Source organism: Chiroxiphia lanceolata, chromosome 3 (assembly GCF_009829145.1).
Source record: "Chiroxiphia lanceolata isolate bChiLan1 chromosome 3, bChiLan1.pri, whole genome shotgun sequence".
NCBI lineage: Eukaryota > Metazoa > Chordata > Aves > Passeriformes > Pipridae > Chiroxiphia > Chiroxiphia lanceolata.
Window position 1 is genome coordinate 26194275 of NC_045639.1, and position 22003 is coordinate 26216277.

The 22003-nt window shown below is 35.7% G+C and overlaps 2 protein-coding genes and 1 long non-coding RNA gene across 9 annotated transcripts in view; 1 reads left to right on the forward strand and 2 right to left on the reverse strand.

Annotated features, from left to right (window-relative positions):
• LOC116784710 overlaps positions 1 to 1312 on the reverse strand; it is a 29025-nt gene extending 27713 nt beyond the window's left edge. Inside the window, exons 1-2 of one of the 6 annotated variants that reach the window (XR_004356213.1) lie at positions 1213 to 1304; positions 827 to 944 (exon numbers count right to left, since the gene is read on the reverse strand). This is a non-coding gene — a long non-coding RNA (uncharacterized LOC116784710). Of the gene's footprint in view, positions 1 to 826 lie in introns of all 6 variants that reach the window. The other 5 variants (XR_004356215.1, XR_004356216.1, XR_004356217.1 and 2 more) reach the window with 5 other exon arrangements.
• DYNC2LI1 (dynein cytoplasmic 2 light intermediate chain 1) lies at positions 1280 to 21601 on the forward strand. Of its 2 annotated transcripts, none has more exons than XM_032683569.1 (13): positions 1280 to 1405; positions 2279 to 2396; positions 3569 to 3603; positions 4003 to 4072; positions 5060 to 5148; positions 7097 to 7283; positions 9539 to 9607; positions 10976 to 11053; positions 12233 to 12309; positions 12657 to 12727; positions 13154 to 13251; positions 14467 to 14559; positions 21007 to 21601. In XM_032683569.1, the coding sequence occupies exons 1-13, from the start codon at positions 1392 to 1394 to the stop codon at positions 21070 to 21072; spliced, it is 1065 nt and encodes a 354-aa protein (XP_032539460.1). In that variant the 5' UTR covers positions 1280 to 1391; the 3' UTR covers positions 21073 to 21601. The 2 variants fall into 2 exon arrangements, with proteins under 2 accessions (XP_032539460.1, XP_032539461.1); XM_032683570.1 differs by lacking the exon at positions 1280 to 1405 and adding an exon at positions 1547 to 1671.
• The window catches only part of ABCG5 (ATP binding cassette subfamily G member 5), a 35083-nt gene continuing 17421 nt past the window's right edge, over positions 4342 to 22003 (reverse strand). The window contains exon 14 of the mRNA XM_032683567.1: positions 4342 to 4738. The gene's annotated coding sequence lies outside the window, so the exon portion shown is untranslated. The remainder of the gene's footprint in view (positions 4739 to 22003) is intronic.

Genomic DNA, 22003 nt, shown 5'->3' on the forward strand with positions numbered 1-22003 from the left:
TGAATGCTTCCGGAATTGAAACTGAGTGATTATGCAAGCTAAATTTAGAAAAAAAAATGTTATGTAAAGAATGGGCATTACCTAGGTCAGCAGAAAGCTACATCAGCCTTCTTTGGGTAGGGAAGAAGGAACAGTTAAAATTAAATCTGTGTTAATCAGTATGAATGAGTCCACTTTCCTTGCATTGATCAAACAGATCAAATTATTTCATTTACGTTTTTCTGTCCCCACTCTCTCAAGACACAAAGCAGCTACTCAGCTACAGAAGGTAGCTGTAATTGTCCTGGATTTTGGGGTCACTTCCCTGTTGTAGGACATCATATACCTCTTTCATATTCAGAGTCATCCTGCTGTTTTACTGCACCCTTTAAATGCTACTTTCTGATCCAAGCCTAACATGATTTTTGGACTTGATTTTTGATAGATCTTGCTTGAAATAATCTAGCCCCAGTTTGTTACAGCATCTTACTTTGTATGCCCCAGTAACTACAAAATCACAGAATCCCAGAATGGCTAGGGTTGGAAGGGACCACAGTGGGTCATCTGGTCCAACCTTCCTGCTCAAGCAGGGTCATCCTGGAGCATATGGCACAGGATTGCATCCAGACAGTTGTTGAATATCCCCAGTGAGGGAGACTCCACAATCTCTGTGGGCAATCTGTTCCAGTGCACGGTGAGCTGCACAGTAAAGTTCTTCCTCATACTCCGGTGGATCTTCCCTATACTCCTATGCATCTGTTTTTGCCCATTGACTCGTGTCCTACTGTTCAGCAGCACCGAGAAGGGCTTGGTTCCATCCTTTGGCACTTCCACTTCATATACTTACAGACATTGATGGGGTCCCGTCTCAATTGTCTCTTCCGGAGGCTGAACAGGCCCGGCTCCCTCAGCCTTTCCTCGTAAGTGAGATGCTCCAGTCTCCCAATTACCCTCGCTGCCCTCCGCTGGACAATAAAATAACTACACAATAATTATTCTAACATAAATACACTTTCTTATACAGCAGTTCTGTATAAGGGAACTACTCAGGTCTCGTTTCATTCCCTCCACTGCTAACAAATCTCACTTAGGGAGAGAGAGCCAGTGCTTAAGGCTGAGGTCACATAAGACTCATGACTTGTTTACTCATCCCTGGTTTCCTCCATAGCTGGAGTATTTTGCCCCTTCACAGAAAAGGCTACAGTCAAAGTTTCCTGAGGACCTGGCTCTCACACCGGCTCCGGCAGACGGACGGGGGATCGCTGCAAACAGAGGCAGCCGGGGCGAGCACAGCGCCGGGGCGGGGCCGGAGGCGGGGCGGGAGCTGCCCCGTCCCCGCGGAACTACAGCTCCCGGCGCTCCCGGCGCGGTTCCCATGGACACGGGGAGCCGGGCCCGCGCCCCGCCGAGCCATGCCCAAGCCCAGGTACTGGGGAGCCCTGCCCGGGCTCGGTGTTGGGGGGTCGCTCCCGCTGCCGTGGGGAGAAGGAGCCGGTGGCCAGGGAGTACAGCCTGGCACAGAGAGGGAGGGAGAGAAGGAGGGAGAGAGGGAGGGAGGCGGGCTTAAAACGGGCCGTTCCGGCCTCCTCCCCGAAAGCGAGCGGGGCCCGGGGCAGGAGAGGGCACGCCTGGCCTTTGGCCGGTTGCTGCTGTAAGGGACCCCACATAGAAGGGGTCCGCAGATGACCACGGGTGAGCCTGAGAACGGGGAACCTTCGTGGCCCCGAGCAGCAGCTTCCCGGGACGCCGAGCGCGGGTCCGGAGCCCTCCCGAGCCGTGCCCGGCTCCTCCGGGGCCGGCGTCGGGGAGCTGCCGCCTCCAGAGGCTGCCAGCCTCCTGCAGGTCCTGTGGAAAGCCTGAGTCGGCAGAAAACCTTTTAAGGGTGTCAGATACCGTAATGGGCTGCCCAGGAAGGTGGTGGAGTGACCGTCCCTGGAGGTGTTTAAAGAAAGACTGGACGCGGCATTTGATACCATGATCTAGTTGACAGGGTGGTGTTCGAACATAGGTTGGACTCAATCTCGCAGTTCTCTTTCAAGCTAATTGATTCTGTGATTAAAAGTACTCAAAGCCTCCCGCCGCACAGCTGGTGTTTGCTCTGTGTGTGCCACCAATGGCAGCTGGGGTTACCTGAGGAATGTTACTTTAACCCCGTTTGGTTAAAAGTGCTGTGACAAGCAGAGTGATGTGAAATAATCACAATAATAATATACACCACAGTAACCTTCATTTAGATATTTTCAGGAATTATGGTCCATGGTTTTTCTCTAATTAGTCTCTTCTTTTTTTTTCCTATTAGTGATACTTTGTGGGATCTTGCTATAGCTGAAGTGGAGAAGAGAGAAAACCCTGATGATGATGTCAAACAGGGGGAAGTTTGGGAAAAATCGATATTATTTATGGGAAACAAAAATGGGGTAATGCTAAATACTATACAATTATACACCTTTCAAACATAGTTTGTGTCAGAGAAAATATCTGGTATTTTCAGATGTTAAGGTTGACTTAACTTTAAAGACAGAATATGTCATGGTCTCATTCTGTAAAGAGTGGGCATTCCACACAGTGTGAATTCAAGTTTATGGTTAGGGTTATCGATGATGTCCTGATTCTTTGAGGTTTGGCTTCATTATTTTTTTAAAGTAACTGGCAAAAATAATGCTACCCTCTTTAATTGTCTTCCCTTGTAAAGGTTTAACTGGTAACAATCCAGTTTAAATGCATTGATACCAGATTTGTTGTAGATCAAGGCCTTGACATGCCACAATGAATTGTGTCTGTGTTTTGTCAGACCTATTTGAACATGCTGTATCACTGATTGCAAACTCATGATTCCATATACCTGAGGTTGTTTTAACTCATTGTCCCATAACTGTCCAATTAGTTGGTCACTGGTCATATTTTTCTTCTGTTAGCATTTGTTTGTAAAGTTAGCCAGGAAATATCTGCCTTTTTGATGAACTGAGTCATATTTTTTTAAGAAGGCCTGGTATATGCACAATCTCTTAGTCAGCAATTTTTAAAATACCTTTTTCAGAGAACATACAATGATTTTTCATATTTACCCGAAATTCACTGATTTTTGAGCTGGAAAGTGACACAGGAGTTAACTGTAGAAGTGTGAGCCCCTTCAGCGTGGCGTGGTAGTCAGTGTCTGAATTTTAACAAAGTAAGGACGTATTTTTCTGTTCTTTATTTGTATTTTAAGCAGTCTTTTTGTTTCCATCTCATCAGTAATCATTAATTCCAGTGGAAATCATACATTACATAAATGTGTTATTTATAATTAAAAACTGTTAAACAGTTTAAAAGAGTTGGTCAAACTGATCCCTAGTGTCTAATTTTAAGTACACTGTTCCTATTACTGTGTTTGTCATCTCTGTTAGTTTAGAATTATAATAATGGTAGTATAATTTGATTCTGACTGAAAGTTGGAGTTAAGTTTCCACTGTAAGGCTACAGACAATTAGATGCATTTGCAATTTTCTGGTACTTTTATTACTGGAATGTTAAATAACTTGATTTAGTGATACAACTTTTATGCTTTACTGATAATACAGTAGCATTCTTCTTTGGTTTTAATTTCCAGGGAAAGACCACTATTATATTGAGGTGTCTTGAGAGGTATGTGTCAAATATTTAAAAGCACTTTTCACCTGTAGATTAGAATTTTACGTAGCAGTTATATTGTGTGATAATTCATAATGTATGCATGCAGTTGTGTTCTGTAGCTGGTTGGTCACTTATGAATGAGTTTATTTCCCTTCTTTACTACCTGTCATCTGACCCTTTCAGTCCTTCTCCTCCAGTATCAGAGAGCTGAAAATGGCCCATCTCTTCAGATTGGTGCTGCTGCTTCTCCTGTCTTCAGTACCTGAGAGCTTGTGTCCTGAAGTGTCCTCGCTGTACTGCTGTCTCTAAGCCAAATCCTCAACTAACTGATAAATGTAATTTGGTAACTGTAGAATTAACTTCCTTTATTTAGAGGATCTTGACAAAATGAAGTTATTTTTCCTTGCATAGGGAAGAGACTCCAAAGCCAACATTAGCCTTGGAATATACCTTTGGAAGAAGGGCAAGGAGACACAATACAGTGAGTATCCAGAAAGTATAATTTACCATATATACATACATATCTATATACATATGCATAAAAATAGTATGTTTTATTTTTATATAAAAGTATCTTAGAGGTTTTAGCTTATTGTCTGTGAAACAAAAAGGGGTTTAACATAATTTTATTTAGCTAGTTTAATTCTGTATTTTAATCAGTAATATGTTTTTTCCCCCTTACTAAAACACAGTAGATCAGAGACCAAATTATAACACAAAGCAATCAAATTCATCTATAAAAACTGGTGTTTGAGTGCTTTTATTTTCCCATTGCAACATAGTATGCATGCCTTTAACTTTGTCTTTAACGTGCAAAATGAGTACAAACCAATGATGTGAGAGAAATGGTCATCTTAGAGGATGTTAAATAATAATTAAGTTTTTGGGTTATGTCTCCACATCACTAAACTTTGCACTGCAGATTATGTTAATGGAAATAGTGAACCCATTCCCACCACAGCACAACACTGCTCAGCAGCAATAACTGTTGCTGCAGGGAATTGCTGTTTCAGTTGCTGAAGTGGGGAGTGGAAAACCTGACTCTGAAAGATAAAAATCACTTAAAGCTTTTCTCAGAAACTGAATTCAAAGGTACAGATTCATTACTTTTCCAGTTGCAAACTTCTCAAAAAGCACTGGTCTTGAACTGCAATAAACAAAAAGAAAGTGAAGAGAACCTGATTTATTTTTTTTAAACGTTTATCAGTAATTGTGCTGCTTCCTTATTTTTTTACTTTACAATAGCCTTTTATCAAGACAGTCATAGGCATGCCAGGAGTTTTTCTAAGTCTTATATGGGATCACTTGAACATGGGGAATTTTGTATTTGGTTTTCGTTTTAGAAAATACTAATGAAGTGTGTTCTTGTTCTGAGTCACTTGCATGAAAAGCCTGTTTACCAGATAAAGATTTTTCCTTGGTATTGCATGGAAGCACACATTTCTAACATAAAGATACTCTTTTACAGCCTAAAGATATAGCTCATTTTTGGGAACTAGGTGGTGGAACCTCATTATTGGAACTCATTCGAATACCAATCACTAGCCACAACATAAGGTGAGTGTAAATATTACAATTCCAGAGTTAATTTCAGCTTTCCTTCAAACATAAGTAAATCTCTAGACCTTTTATTGTGAAAATCTCTTTCAAAATGTAAGAGAGAACATTAGTGATTTTTTTCTAAAAATCATTGTAGTACCACTGATACTTTGATCTTCCTTTTCATACTTTTCTGCTAATAAACCACGTTCGCAGTAATCTCAACAAAAAGAGTGGTGACATGGAGAAATTAGGTTGGCCTTAAGCACATGGAACAAGACATAAAGAAAAAGAGAAGACATAATATCTTTATGCTCAGTAAAAGAGCAGAAAAAGCAACTTGGGGATATGTGAAAAATAAAATCTTGCTTCCTACTTCTGCATGCAAACATAGATGCTCTTTCTGTGAGGGACAGTATTTTAGGGTGAAAAACAAGGCAAAAAATTGTGACCAAAAAAATCTGTGGATGTTTTGGAAATGACCATCTAATGAGAAGATCAAGTAACAGAGAGACGATGTTTCCAAGAGGGACTAGAGCTATTGAACTTATTTGAAAACTAAAGGAAACAGGAATTTAGATCAAATTAAAAGAATGGAGTGAGAAAAATCCATTAAAGTAATGGAATAGCATAGGAAGAAGAAATGCATGAAAAGTTGCGTGAAGAAATGAGAGGGTTAGGGAGTGCGTTTTATGGGGGTTTTGATTAGGGAAGATGGAGTTTAAAGGAAGGGGAGAAAAGGATCAAAAGATAAGTTTTGTATTATGATGCATTGCTTTATTTCCTTGGTAGTGAGCTGTAACTTCTGTGGGGAAAAGAAAAGGAGGGATACCATTTTTATCAAGTACATTTGCTACTGTTTTGACTACTGAAATAATGCCATTATTTACTGACAGACTAAGACAGAATAAAAATAAAACATGGCATGTGAAGCTCTTTGTTTCTAGAAGAGCTTGGGAGAGAAAAAATTAACGATTATTTTTCAGCTCTTGTAAATTAAATTAATTGATCTTCAACTCCATCTGTCTTTTCTTCCCTTTTTAATGACGTCAATAATCTTAAGATTCTTTCATGGGATAGCAACATTCTGTAAGAACAATGAACCTCTGTTCATAAGGCAGTATTTTAACATGCTAGTAAAAAAATTCTACCATTTCAACTTAAGTATAAGTGCTTTTCAATGGCTTTCTCATCTCTCTGTAGTCAAGCAATCTGCTTATTTAGAAGTTCCATGAACTGGATCTAGTTTCATCAAGAGATTTTTCACCAGATATTTTTCCACCCACAGCATTTTAAAGTGAAATTGGACATTCACTTTGCTTTGTAGCCTTTCTAATACCACTCTGGTCTGGAATCCTCTTTTTCAAGTCAGGCTGGAATGTGACAGAATGATTGCATCCATTCAAGTGACTGCATTTGTGATGTTCTTTACAGTTGCACTTTAATGCAGTTAATGTTTTGGGGACCAGGGTTTTGGAAGGAAAGGAGATTAGATGTAAAACATTTCTCATTTCCCTTTCATATTACAAAAAAGAATGAAAGTAGAGAACTTTCCAATATATTAATAGTTAGGAAAGATCCTAACTATTTGCTAACATTGCTTCATCTGGGATTGTAGAGTTTACGAGATGGCAGGGATACATGACAGTATAAATACCTGGTCATACAGGAAGAAGGAGCTAAATGGGCTGAGGATATTTGCATATTTTACTGCTTTGAAAGAATGTTTGATACATGCAATCCCCCCACGATGAGGGAAAGTTGCCAAAATGGTAGTTCTGAAAAAGCGACAAGGGAGAGGTTTCTTCAGATTGCAGAGTATCCTTTGAAGCCATCTTCCTTTGCTGTCACATTTAATTCTTTCTCAGCATTTGTTTGTTCACATTTGTAGTACAGTACAGTTTTATATGAAAATGTTGATTGCCTCATGCACTAAATGTGTGACCAAATAATGCCTTTTTAATAGATCCTTTGCTGTAGTTCTTGTATTGGATCTGTCCAAACCTAATGAACTCTGGACTACTATGGAGAACCTTCTGCAGGTCACCAGGAACCACGTGAACAAAATTTTAGCCAAACTAGAAAAGACAAATCCTGAAGTAGCTGCTGAATTTAAACAGAAGATGCGGAACAATCTGCAGAGGGATCACCCAGTAAGTTACTTCTAATATTTTCTCCAGATGTCACAGGCCTTTATACAGTTAAAGATAATGCTTTTGAAAATCATAAACAACTCTTTTAGATTTTTATGCATGACTGAAAATCCATTTGATGTAGATGAACCTGTTCACTGGAAAATTATAGCAATTTAATAAAAAATTCAATAAGAGCAGAAACAAGGAAAGAAGGTTTCTTATATCTTTTTGTTAGATATCTAATGTGATTGTTATGGCATGTTACACCAATCAAAAGAAATAGTTTTAGAGTAGCAGTTTGCTTTTTTTCCCCCCTCATCTTTTTAAAATGAAGATGAAAACTAGAATGTACAAAAGTCATCTAGCAAGAGACTAGCTGAAGGTACAAATTTAAGCAAAGAATATAGTTATAACAGCCATCAACATGACTATATACTTTGCATTTATTTAAATGTCTATCACAAACTCAATGCCTTTTGATAATCTGACAACTAATTAAATTATAAAGTTTCAGAAATGTTAACATCAGTCCTTTAAACATAATTGCTAACTAAATCTCTGGAAAAGCTAAACTAGATTATGCGCAATAGAATTGAAAAGTCATTGTGCATTAAACCTCTGCAAATGTTGTGTGTATATAATGCATAAATAAGTATTCAACAATTCAAAGACTTGGCATGTAAATCTAGTTACTGTACCTTCTATAAAATGCTTTAATACAGCAAATGCATATAAACCCCAGAAATTTAAAAGTAACTCAAAATTTATGGGAAAGCAACATATGCAACACTCAGTAGATTTAGAGTATAGGGTTTGAGATCTGGATTATGATTTTGTTTTTTACTTTTAGAGAAGGTAATACACAAAAACAAAATACCTACAACTACATTTGGCAATAAATCATGACCACAGTGTCAAGTTTACATATAGAGGTTTACATCTCAGAAAACTGCAAGCTTATTGAAATAAAGTAAAAATAATAATGCCATTGATTGTTAAGAAGAGAACTGTTATTCTTGCCCTGTAGGGAACACAATTATACCTTCTAAACTAGAATTTCTATTTATCTTTCAGTATCAAAAATAATGCAAATAAAATTTTATGTCACTTCTTGGTTCTCTTTTTACTTTCACCATTGTTCAAGGAAAAATTGTGTCAGTTTTCTGGGAGAAAATACTGAGTTTTATAGTCACATTAAATGACAGTTTATGCAGGTTTTTATTTGCCTTTTTATAGCTAAACGTATTTTTATGATAAATGGGAATCAATGAAATTCTTAGATTATATTTTTAAGGGTTAGATATATTCCATTGGCTTGGCTGAAGAATTACTGGCTACAATGATAAAACATATCAGTTGCAGACTGATGTACCTAAGCTGGATGTACCTAAAGTACTCCATAGTCAAAAATTAATTCCACAGTCAAAAGATGTTTGTTTTAATGTTTCTGACTTTATCGCAATTTCTCCATTTAGTTAAGAAACTAAAACTATTCTTTTCAGTTCTGTGTTCTATGTAGTCAGTTTTAAGTTACAATAATTTTGCTCAAAGCTCTTGCCTTCACAGTGTATGAGTGAAGCCATTAGTTTTCCTCTCCAAGAAGAGGATTTTCAGTATGTTCAGCTTCTTTTCAACATCCTGACTGTCGTTTAACCTGTATGCAAAATAACTGGTTTTAGAAGATAACAGGCCAACCTCTGCTACAACACATCTCTTTTCCACTCTGCTGCAACCAAAGCAGCTTGAATAAATAATTGCATGAACACATGAGGGGATTACCTCACTTCATATGGACTACAGGAAAACATTAAATATTTTTTAAGAGTTTGAGAAACATGATGTAGGAAGGAAAAATGTGTGACACATGCAAATCATTCCACTTATTTTTCTTGATTTTGTCTGTATTCCTTTATATGTTATGTAAGGAATGTATCAAAAAGCCATTTCTATTAATCCAGTCTGGCTGGAATTCATGAAGTTTTTCCTCTCTTCCCTTCCCATCTAATGTTGGAGCTAGAGTATATCGTGTAAGAGCCCTTTTATACCAGTAAGAGTTCTGACTGCTCACAAGGATTATTTCCTGACCATTTATGAAGAAAATGGGAAAATTGTAGAACATGGTATGGATATTGCATTGAAGTTTATTCATCAACTTTAAGGCTTTGAAAACCTTGTCTTCTGTGAATTAATTTTAACCCATTTCAGTTGTTTTAACAGTTGTAATCTTCTTCAGTTTGTTTACACTGCTTAACTGTCCTATATCTTTTTAATAGGATTATGAGTTAGTTGACCCTTTTCCAATACCCTTGGTGATAATTGGAAGCAAATATGATATTTTTCATGTAAGTAATACTTAAATACATTTTAAATAATTAAAATATTCCCAGTACAAATTTTATACGCTAAAATTTCACTAAGATAATAGTAATATTTTGAATAAAAGTATGGCCAGTCAGTGTTCTACCACAAAAAAAAAATATTTCCATCCAAGAGCATTAAGGAAGGCATACTGTCATTCCTTCACAAAACACCCCCAAACTGATGATTTTTGAGATGTACTTGGAAAATGTTGAGACACAAGTGGCTGCAGACCAAAGAGGGAAGCAAGAAAACAGCATGTTGATGACTTACTTTTATAATGAGAGAAATCCAGCTCCATGTGTCCCTTCTCACAGCAGCTCTAAGTATATGGCAGTGAAAGAGGGGTGTCTCTCAAGTCAGCTGATCAGATCTTTTGGTCCTTGTGGCAGCACAAACAGTAAACTATCGTTTTGGTCTGGAACTTCTTTTAAAGTACTTTCTAAGCTTTTAGAGACAAGGGAGTAAGTAATTTCATCTTCTATGGGGGAGAGGAAAAAAATGTCACAGTGCTGCTGGATTCTCTCCCAGAATGTAAAAAATCCAAACAAATGCATACTCACAGCACTTGATCGTGAGAAGCTAGGACAGTATGTTGGATTTTCAGAAGTCATGATGGCAGCCTGCACTTCTCTGGATGATTGCATAGTGCATTGATACCTGGCTGACTCTTGGAGTTACTTAATTCTTTATTAATAAGGGACTTGCCTTGTCTCATACCAAAGCTTTACGCTGAGCCATGACCTCTTTAAAAGTCAGTGAGTCTCATGTAATAAGCACAACTTAAAAACCTAGTTCCTTTGGAGTCTATGGACAGACTCCTGCAGGCTTCATTTGGACCATGTTTTCACCCACTTTATCCAGAGAAGGCCACTTGTATGATCTTATATTAAAGAAACATTGATGAAAAGATATTTTTATGCACCTTTCAAGTCTGGCAGGTATTAGACTTTAGAGAGCATATACCCAAAGATTTACTTAAATATTTTCACAAAAAGAAAAAATCCTTACTCTTACAGTAGGCAGCATTTCTACTTCTAAAAATTTAAAGCAAAACCAAAGTAACTTAAAATTGAATACACATTCCCAATTAAGAAACTTTTTCTGGACTAACATATTGCCTGAATTAGGCTCCCTCTGTAAAAAAGAAACAAAGGGAAATTGTGACATTTCTTTTCAGAGTAGGCTGTTACTGATTCTGTCTTAAGATATAATTATGCTGACAGCTGAAAGCCTCATATATTGTAGACTAAATGCTTTGCAGTTTATACAAAAAAAAAAAAAGAAAAGTTCTAACTGTAATATTTTGGGGTTTGTTTCTTACATATATGTTCCAATATCAACTTTTTCAGGAGTTTGACTCTGAAATGAGGAAAATAATAAGCAAGACACTTCGGTTTGTTTCACATTATTATGGAGCATCATTAGTGGTGTGTATATTCACTTTCTATTTAAACATAGAGAAGATGAACAGTATTTCTGTTATAAAACAATGTTTAAAAAAATACAAATTTAAAACTCCCAGAGAAAATGGGATTTAATTGGTTTTACAGTAGCTTTCTTCGTAAGGCTACCTGTTAATGAGGTACAGGTATTGGCAGGGGATGGATGGACATGCTTTGTGAATAAACAAGCTACACATATACAAGCTAATAGTTATCTGTTAGCCAGCTTAGTTCCTGTCTTGAGTTTACTGTGTATTTGGCAAATTTATTTTTGGTACACAAAAGGAGGATGGGCAAAAGTGATTGTTAAGGCAGAAACATGCATGCTGAGATTCACAGTCCAAAAATGCTGCCTTCTGGGCCCCCTCTGCATCAGAAGATGGGTCTAATTGTATCAACTGTCATTTATGAAATAAATCATATTTAATAGTAGCTTAGTGATTAGTAAAACAACTTATGCTTGCTTTAAATTCTTATAATCACAGCACGTCCTTTTGCATCCATGTAAACACATGAATTTGTCTGTTGTTAACTGAGAATATAACTGTCTTGATTATTCATAATGAAATAAAAACTAGAGTCCTAAAACTCTTTGGTTGCTAAATGCTGATTCTCATTGAAATGAACGGGAGAAAATTAATTTTCCACAGTAGGGATCTGACTTCTTTCCCAAAGACATGAATCTATTAGGATACAAGAGCCCTTAGACAGGAATAAGCATGTTGTTTGGGAATATATTCTGAGAACTGCTTTCTGATAAATCTGTGCCATTCTGCCACTTTGAAGCTGCTTTTATGATGTGAGAACAATTATATAGTTATTCATTACATTTCTAAATGTTTATGGTATTCTGGATAGTTTTTAATCTAATTTAAAATCTTAATAACTCATTAGTCTTGGACAAACGATTTTGAATCAGTATTTTAAAATTCAGTCTTTAATCTTTACACTATTGCTCATTTAATCTTTCTTGATCAATATATTCAGTAACAAATACACTCATATTTTGGAAAGGGAGGGTGAGATTCTAGTAAATTCGGTGAACATATACCAAATTTATTGAGGTCAGGAATTAGCAAGGCTCCATCCTCTCCGTAGATGGCATAATTTAATACTTCTATGATGGAAGGTTATAATGTGTATTTTGTTTTCTGATTCATTTAGTTTACCAGTAAATCTGAGGCTCTGCTGCTGAAAGCCCGTGTTCTTATTAATCACTTGGCATTTGGCTATGATAAAAGGTAACATTATTGTTCAACTATTCAATGTCTTGCCTAGAGTCTAAAATTACTTAATAAAAATATTTTAACCATCAAAACTTTCTTTTTCTTATATATGATCTCTGAAAGGTTCTTGTTCATGGACTTGGAGTCCTGTTACTCAACTGCCAATGTTTGCACAGGACAGTGATTACTCCTTTGTTTTCGATCCCCAAAGCGATGAATTGGTCACCACTGGACTTGAGTACTTTTTTATTGACACGTATTTATATGCAAAGCCCAGTAAGACTCTAGTCCTGGCTAGAATAATGTAATTTTTCATTGATTGCTAAATGCTCACTTGATACACTTTCTTTTTTTCTGTTTAGCAAATCTGTATCAGTGGATCCCAGCAAACCTCTGTTTATACCAGCAGGCCTGGATTCGCTGAGCCAAATAGGTCAGGACATTCCCTGTTCATTGTGTTTGTTGCTTAATTGTTTTGAAAATGAGAAAAACATTTTAAGCAGATAAATTAATCATAGCACATCATTATCAGTTATTGAAGGAAATGGCTTATGAATTTTAAAATCATGATTCAGTATATTATTGAGAATTATTTGTAGAGGTTTTTTAGGTAGCTTAATAAAGTATCAGGACTACGTCAAATACTAAAGTACCAATAAGCTTAGATCTAAAAGAAAATACAATATACAATGCCTCTCAGCCCATTTCATGGTAGGAAATCAATGGTTTTTTCAAATTTCTTGCATCTTGTCACTGTAGAAGATAAAATACTAAATTAGATGGATCATTATGCAAAATTATTTTATATTTTATGCTGTTATGACAACGTACTTGTCTTACGTTGTGCTGGAATCCTTAGGACCACCACCTGCCTCGGATAGTGATATTGGAAAGATGCGTGCAAACACACCTTTGGAACTGTGGAAAAAAGTATTTGAGAAAACATTTCCTCCCAAGGTAGGTATTTATTACATGCCAGATGCACAGCTGCTTTTTTTACAGAATAGTAGTAATATCCCTACTGATTTTTCTGTCTTTCGAGTCCAATGACTGGAATTTCAGTCTCACTCAGCAGTTCCCTTTAATTAATACATTTTTAAAACATACAGATTTGTATGCAGTGATCCTTTGATTAAGAGCTTCTACATCTTCAATCAGCTCCCTATATTTAGTAGTTAGGAAAGATGCCATTCTCCATATAAGATGCCCAAATAAGATAAAGACTAAACTTTACTTTTCAGAAACTATACAGAACAGTTATTGCTCATGTTGTTTTTCCTCATAGCCTTTAAAAACACAGTAAACAAACATCTATTCTCCCCCAGTAATATCTGAACTCCTCCTGAAACAGCTGGAGAAATGAATACACTTCTCACCTTGCAAGCTCCATCAGTGTTCATTGGTTTGTCAGTCTAATTAAAGATTTAAAGATTTGCCAAATAGATTCCCAGTCTTCTGTTTTGGTACCAGAGTATGCTTGAAACATTAAAGCTGTTTTTATGCACTGGAAATTTCTTTGTCCGTTGCCTCATCTAAGAAGTATAATTCTGCTTTATTTTATTCCATCATTGGTATGATTGCCTTCTTGCTATTTTCCATTTGTTATAAATAAGGAGAAATGTGCAGGACAACATTTTAAAAAAACCCCTCTTTATTTGATAGATTTGATAGTGTTTCTTTCTATTAGTGTATTTGCTTCTTTGGTATTAAAGTTATAGTTCCCTCAAGGTTAGTAAATGAAAATTCAGATATTTGGCAAAAGGACAGTAATCAATTTCTCAGCTATTGACATAAGGCTTCTGATAACCAGAACAAAGTTCTATTCATGAATATTAAGTACTTTAGCAAGAGCAACCTCAACTATGCCCAAATGTCATGGGCCAGAAAAGATATTTTCATTTTGATGTTCAAGAGTAATAAACAACTATCAAATAAGTATATTTTCTTTCCTTTAAGATCTAGCTGCACTATTATTTTCTCATCATTTTACTAATAGAGGAGCTCTTTTAACTAATCTGTGTCCTATAGCACAAAATTCTTCCATAAATGCAAGCTTTTAATATATTCGTATTAAAAGCAAATACTTCCATTAGATCTACAGTGTGGTATTTACTTATTAAAAGAACAGAAGATAAATTCTATCATTTGGGTTGTTGTCTTTTCTTCTTTTAGAGTTCCTGTGATTTACAAGATACCAAGGACCCTGCACAGGATATACAATACACTGAGTATGAAATTGATGTCATGAGAGCTCAGAAAAACCAGGTGTGTGGTAATTCTCCAACTACTGTTCACAGTCAGGTATTCCAGAACCACCAGCATTGCTGAACTAACTGTAGAATATATTTGTACTCCCCTTTTTGCCTTTAAATAACTTCAGCTTTAGATTTCAGCTTAGGTTGTGTGTTTGGGGTTTTTTCCATTGGTAGATATTAAGCTGGTAGAGCATTGTCAGATCTCAAAGTTTTGGCTTTGAGTTTCTTTAGAAATAATTAATTCAAATTTTCTCTCTGTTTTCCGGAATTACTTCACTAAAATAATATTGAAGCAAAACTTTGAAGTTTTTTTGGCAGTCATTTCTTCATTTTTGCACCCTGTACTCTCATTTGGGTGTTGACTAAGAGAAAGTCTAGGAAGCAATATCAAGGTCTGGGGTGGGGACTGTTTTACTTTTTTTTGTTTCTGTTAACCACATGGTTTAATCTCTGAATTCTAGAAGATCTTTAGTGGGGACAGGGTCTTTTATTTTTTCTTATTAATTCTGAAGTATTTCTGCATTTCTCTAGATTAGTAGTGAATTACTTTTATAGAAAAATTCTGTGGCAAACTAGATGAAGGTTAAAACATTGCCTTATAGCCATCAGTATATAACAACACCTGAGTAGCAGTACTGTGTGTAATAGTCTTCATTGATATCACAGGTACGGGTCTGTTAAAATCAATCCAAGATTTATCCAAAGAATAAAGCAATTTCAAGAATCTTCTGCAGCCTTTGAACTTGCACATTTCCTGTAATATCCTGTTAATGTAGGCATCAGTTCTGAATTTCCGTTACATCAAGTGCAGTCTTAAAAATCATTAAAATCTGTAAAGCACGCTTTCTTTGGAATTTAGAATACAATCTCATACTTAGTATATATCTACATATCTGAAAATAGCTATATGGTGTACTAGGTTTGTTATTTTTAGATAATAATGTCTTGCAAAAGAAGATACTGGTATGCATTGATTAAATCATACAGGAAATTATTAATTTTCTGGTTCTAAACAAAAGAGACTGGCTTTTATAATCTTAATCTGTTCAAGGGCATTGCAAAGCAGTGTAGCTTCTTTTAGTTGGACTAAGACAAGTACTTTGAGCATTAAAGAGAAAATTACTTTTGTTATCTGCAGCTATTTCCTAAGTTTCTCTATCATGAAGTTCAATTTTTACAAGATTATTTGCACATTATTAAAATGTTTTATACTCCAAGAATTTGAAATGCACCAAGATAGAAATATACATCTCAAAGAAAAGAACTCTCTAGTTGCAGTGTTTTTTGAAGTGTCTATTTCCCAGTTAAATGAAAAGTGACACAAAAATCCTGTTTTTAAAGCAACATTTTAAATGCGTCATAAATCTGACATTTTTTATATAGTCTCATGGTATCTATTGTAGGAGGAACAGTATATTAAGATGTTTAATATGCAAAATGTTACTAATGAAATCATGGGACATAATGCAAAATTAAAGTTTCACGTGAGAACAGTGAATGTTTTCATGTTATCATTTCTCTCGGTTACATTTGGTTAATTAATGTTACTTTGGACTCTAGGTGATAGCCAGTTTGCTTGTTTATCTCAAAGATAAGCTTTAAAAGAAAAATAAACACAAAACCAGCAACAGAACCAAAATGCAGCCCTGTCACTGCGTCTGATAGTAGAACCAGCACACCTGACTGATTCGGTCAGGATTGCTCAATAATACTGTAACAGATTTATAGACAACTGTGGCAATACAAAACTTAAATAAGTAATTTCCAACTTTGTAACCTTGGTTGAAGGGTTTACCTGAATTCCAGCAGAGTAAAAGGTTGAATTCTCGAGGATAAAATTAGAAAAAAGTTTTTTTAAAGAAAAGTACAGAATTGAGAAAGTATCCAGCTGACTTCCAGGTACTTGTTGTCAGCAAGTATTTATCTGAGATGCTTTTTGACCATATAAGTTTAAAGTCCAGTTTATCAGAATTCAGCCACAGTAGTGTTTTCTTTTAGACCAGGTTATTTTGCCTCCTTAATATTTTCAGATTTGACTATGAGACATGCCACTCTCTTTCTAAATGTTTTTGCTCTGGAAAGCTCTGGCCTTTCTTCAAGATAGAGCACATCCCTCTTTCTCAACTATGCCTTTTCAGAACTCTTTTCCTAGTTCTTGCCCCACAGACATACATAGTACAGGTTTGTATCAAATAGTGCTGTTGCAATTGTTTACTGCCTTTTTATTCTCTACAGTTAAACTCTGAGAGAATAGAGCACCAGGGACCCTTTTGGAATTTACACTTCTAATGTAATTCCTAACTAGGAGATTCTGTCCAGGATTTACTGGAATTTTGTGCTCTTTGCACAGGGCTTTCAAGATTCGAGAAAAACATTCATTTTGCATAGTTACTAGGCCTTTAATGTCTAGCTTTTGCTTAACTCTTCATCCATAAATAACATGGCAAATTTGTCATCCATTTCTCTCCATTCCCTCTTAGCTTTTTGGCTTTTGATGCCTTAAGGTCACATTAGTTTCATTTTTGTTACGCACATGACTTGAACAAGAGTGAGATCTTTTAAAATAATATTGTTGATCAGAGCCACACATACACCACCTACATATGTAAGCACCTATGGGGGCATGAAAGTCTTGTTCCTTAGTTCCTTCTAAATGTTTGTAGCAGTGAGATGGCACATGGAGATGTCTGCTCTGTTTCCTTTGGAAATGCTCCGTGTCACAGATGTAAGTTTTCTAAGGTCTTTTCGGAGGTTTTTCTTTGTTTCCTGTTATGCCTTCAGTGCTGAAGTTTCATGCCATTGAAGTACACTCCAAAACAAGTAGATGCCTGGTGCCATTTGGTGTCAGCTAACAAGAAGTAATGGCAGCAGATCTTAAAGAACAGGGCTGTAACCCTTAAGACTTTAACAGGGCATGAATTCAAGAAGGTTCTACCCCATCTCACAAGGAAGAATAGTCTTTTTTCCACTAAAATTGGAGGGACCTAATTAACCAATGTCTCTCAGATAAGTGTCACCTCTGTGTCAGATCTGCAGCAATCTGTCTGAGATGGGGACTGGACTGGCCAATAAAATGAGAGCCAGGTTTTTTCCACATATTTTGATATCATGAACATATTGCTGAACTTCAGGAGACAATTTCAGTCTTATTCAATGAAACAGAAAATTACATACTGTGCCATGAACCTCCTTGGTCAGACCAGTGTTACCAGGCAGAGAAGTGTGACAGTTACCTGAGTAACAAAGCAGTACCACCCTTCTTTTTCTTCAGAGGAGGAGATGTGCTAGTCTTCATAATGGGGAGGAAAAGTAATTTAGGATGTTTACTCAACTGCCGAGAACAAGATTTCTTGTTTTCACATGAAAGCATGTCCAAATGGATAAAAAAGATTTAATTTTTAAACCAACTTAAAGAGCACCAGGTGCTGAAGATTTTTAATCAGTATTTCAGTAGTTGGTTATTTTCACCATGTTCCAGATTGAGGGCACTTCTAGTAAGAAGCTGCATGAAAAGTAAAGTCATATCAGTCACTCAGAACTGACGAAATGCAACAATTAAGGCTTTTCCTACAATCTTAATTTTTCCTTCTTGTTTGTAGACATTATGGTATTGTCTTTAATTACATGATCATATACTATTTTGCTGATGTCTCAACTCAATTGTTCAGTATTTCTTTTCATCATCCTTATTCTTTATGTACCTTATTTCTCAACCTGCCATTCAGACACTTCAATGAACACAAAAGTATTAATTTTTTTTTCCTCTGAGAATGTGTGGTAATGTTATCTTATCTGAGTGCCTCACAAACATCATTTAAGTCTTTCTTCCCAATCCCTTTATGAGATTAGGTGTGATCTTCCCCATTTGACAGATGAAGAATTTACAGAAACACAGAAGTACAGAAGCATTAAGGCTTAAAAAAAAATTTAAATCCACTTTATGCCAGTGTTATCCGTGATAAGTTGCTAGCACTAATAATGTTTAAACATTCAGAGCACTCTGAAAGCACATTTAAATTGCAATTGTTATTTCTTCATAAATCTGATCTCTGCCCCCTATACTTGCTACCCACAAAACAAACAGCATGAAGATTTTGGAGTACTTTAAGACATATTCTTTTGCAGGACCTTTTCTCACTTTGGGGAGAAGACCTCTTAGCTGATTGCATCATTGCAGTATATTCTACAATTCTGCTTATGTTTGTAGTATAGAACTTCATGAGCAGGAAGGTGCCCTTTTCCAAGAGGGTCTCTGGATTGATCTTGAAACAGTATTTGAAAGATTTTTCCATCACATTTCTGACTTACAGGGACGTATTTCACTTTCTGTTTTGCACATAAACGAAGAAAGTGTACTTTCCTGACAGCATTTTTCCTCCTGAATCACTGAGATTTGTTAAAGATTATTTTTTTGGTAAATGTCCTCCTATTTAATCCATTTTTCTTTTTCTTTCATTGCTCATTGTTTAAATGTTGGCCTTATCTAGATATACATCCAAACCAAATTTTTATAATTTTGTTCTGTACTTGTGTATGTAGTGGAAAAGCTGTACAGTCCTAATAGATGCTGTGGTTTGACAATTTGCATTTTTGTATTGTTTTAAATTGACTTTACACTGAGTTGCTTTCTAGGCTAGCTAAAATTACAGCAAAATAAATTCTGCTAAATTATCTGCCTCTCTCTTGAAATAGTTTAGTCAGATGATAAGTCTGTAAGGCTAATTATTTAGCCAACACCTGTAGACATGACCCCCAGACAGTGTTGTTGTTATATGTAAAACTCCATTTTCTAATTTTACCCCTTCCTGAAACCTTCCAGAAAGTTGTTACAATTGAAATTACTTACTTAGCATAAAGGAGGTTACATGTGATCCTTAAAATATCACAGTATTCTTTCTATTCCTAACTGTTGGCAAGTTTCCAACAGATCTGTATGTTCCAAGATCAAAATTACTTTATATTGATAATAAGGGAGTGAAAATACTGAGTAAAGACCAGCTTGGAGACAGAACAGCTCAGTACTACTGGAGTTGTATCTAATAATGTGACTTACTAGATTTAGACTAGACACAGTATGTTCTAATTTAACTATTGAGTTAAAAACCTGTAAAATTAGACTCCTGCAAGCATCAGGAAGAATGTGCACTAACTAAAAATCTTCTTACTGCTCATACATCTGTGGAGTTTTCTGAAAATTCTGCACTGCTGACAAAGATGCTGAAGTTATTTCCCGAGACAAAATTTCATTTATTATTTTCATATGATCTTAAGATAATTGATTGCTTTCTTGCTCTGACCTTTATTTTCTTCTTCCTCTCCCTGTGCTGGATTGAGAGTTAATACTAATATTAAATTCACCAGGTGGGAATTTTGTTATTTTTGTCAGTTCTGGTACCTGCATACCTACAGCAAGACCTCCCTTCCTCTATCATATTAAAATACTCTATTAAATATAGAATTCTATATATTAATATAGTAAATTCTATTAAAATAAAAATAATAATCATAAAATACATGTCCACTTTTGAGGGTCTGCACTACATTTATTCTAATCACTGGTTTATGTCCACTTCTTTTCTGATCTAAATAAAATATGGTGACTTTTCTTGTCTTGCAATCAGTACACACCTAAGTCTAGCAGTACCTTATTAGAGCATCATCTTCCTGTAAATATGTTGCAAGCCTTACTTTTAAATGAACGAAAAGCAATTGTAGTGCTTCCTAAATTAATTTTTTTGCTTAAAAACAAATCTTCAGAAATAATTCCTGACAGTACACACCACTACATAAAATTCAGCAGAGGAAACTGTTGTTTAGTAATGTTGATAGAACCTCTTATTACAGGCTTCAAAGTTCCCAGTAGCACATTTGACTGAAGTGAGGTCATTTGTCTGCCTTGCTAGTACTCCTCTGACCTCAAAATATAGCCTGCCTCATCTTTCATACCTAATTTGCTTGCTTTATACCTCCACAATTTAAACCTCTGATTGCTTTTAATAATCTAGCTGAAAGATGGATAATTTTAATAACCACCTTGGGTTTGCATTTTTACATGCAGATGCTAACTTGGAATCCACTAAACAGCAGCACCTTAATGTGCGTGAAACAGCAGTTTCTGATGGGTAGTTGTGGTTTCTCTTTAAAATGTGTATTGTTATATTTCTGTATGTTCATAGGGAGGCTGGTTTCTCAATCTGAATGTCTAAGATAAGAGACAAAATTTTCTTTTTCCCATAAAGTATCTAGGCATAAATAAATAAAATCTTTCTCCCTATGTGAGAGCATATGTGACAAAATTTATAGCACTTTTAGTATAATTTTGTTAAATATAAATGTATTAAATTTTTTCTACATTAAAAAGTTTTTATACATACATTAGCCAACTAAAAATTTAAATTTTTTGCAATTTTTAGTAATGAGAAGATTAGTTTAATATGTATTTATGTTTCTGTTTTAGGAACTTGAACAGTACAAAAGAAATGCCTCTAAATCCTGGAAAGAAATGGATTTTGACTCCGATTGATGAGCTGCTGTAGGTGTCTTCAGTTTAACAATGTTTACAAAATTATTTTAACATTACACTAGCAATTTCATCTGATGCAGTTGAAAATGCATATTATCAAACTACAAAATTAGTATTTATTAAGCATCCCTGTTGGTATTTTTCATAAAAAGAGCTGTTCATTCAGTCCAAATTTGTGAATCTCGGCACTGGGGAGTGCCGAGTTTTAAAAAGTGGGGAGACAAGAATTCTAGATTTCTCACAGATGGGTTTGAACATAAAGACTGGCATTAGTCAGTTCTACCTATTTTATAACACATTATTTGGTTTATTTTTAAATACTTCTGCCCTAAACATGTATTTAAATATAAACAAGTTTTCACACCCAAAATATGAAACTGTAGTAGAATGTGGTAGGCATCTTTTTCTAGTTCTTTGCATGTATAAGTCAAAAGCAAACCTTAAGAAATACCTGCTACATTGTTTGATATATTTGAATAAATAAATAAAAACCTGGCAGAATAAAGCGTAAAACATTCTTTGACCTGGATCCAGATCTCTGTTTCAAAATCATATAGATTAATACAGGAATTATGTCTTGGAAAGTAAAATGTTGTAATAACTTTGCACAGAGTTTAGAAGATGGACATTTCTGTCATATAGTCAAATGCTAGGAAGTCATCTAATTAATTTGACAGATATTTGGCTAGTGCTGGAACTGTTATTGATTCACATTCAGCCTAAGTTTGTGAAATCCTAGTGTAAACTAGGTATGGTTTTTGTCTGTGGACACCCTCCCTAGTATGAGATGGACTGAGTGTTTTGAGAATACACAGGACAATCTAGAATAAAGCCAGAGGAGTCTCTTGAGAGCTAAGACTTGTCAGAGAGTAGATGTCTGAACAGTCACTTGGCAGACAGGATCAACCCTACATGCACATAAAAATGGGAG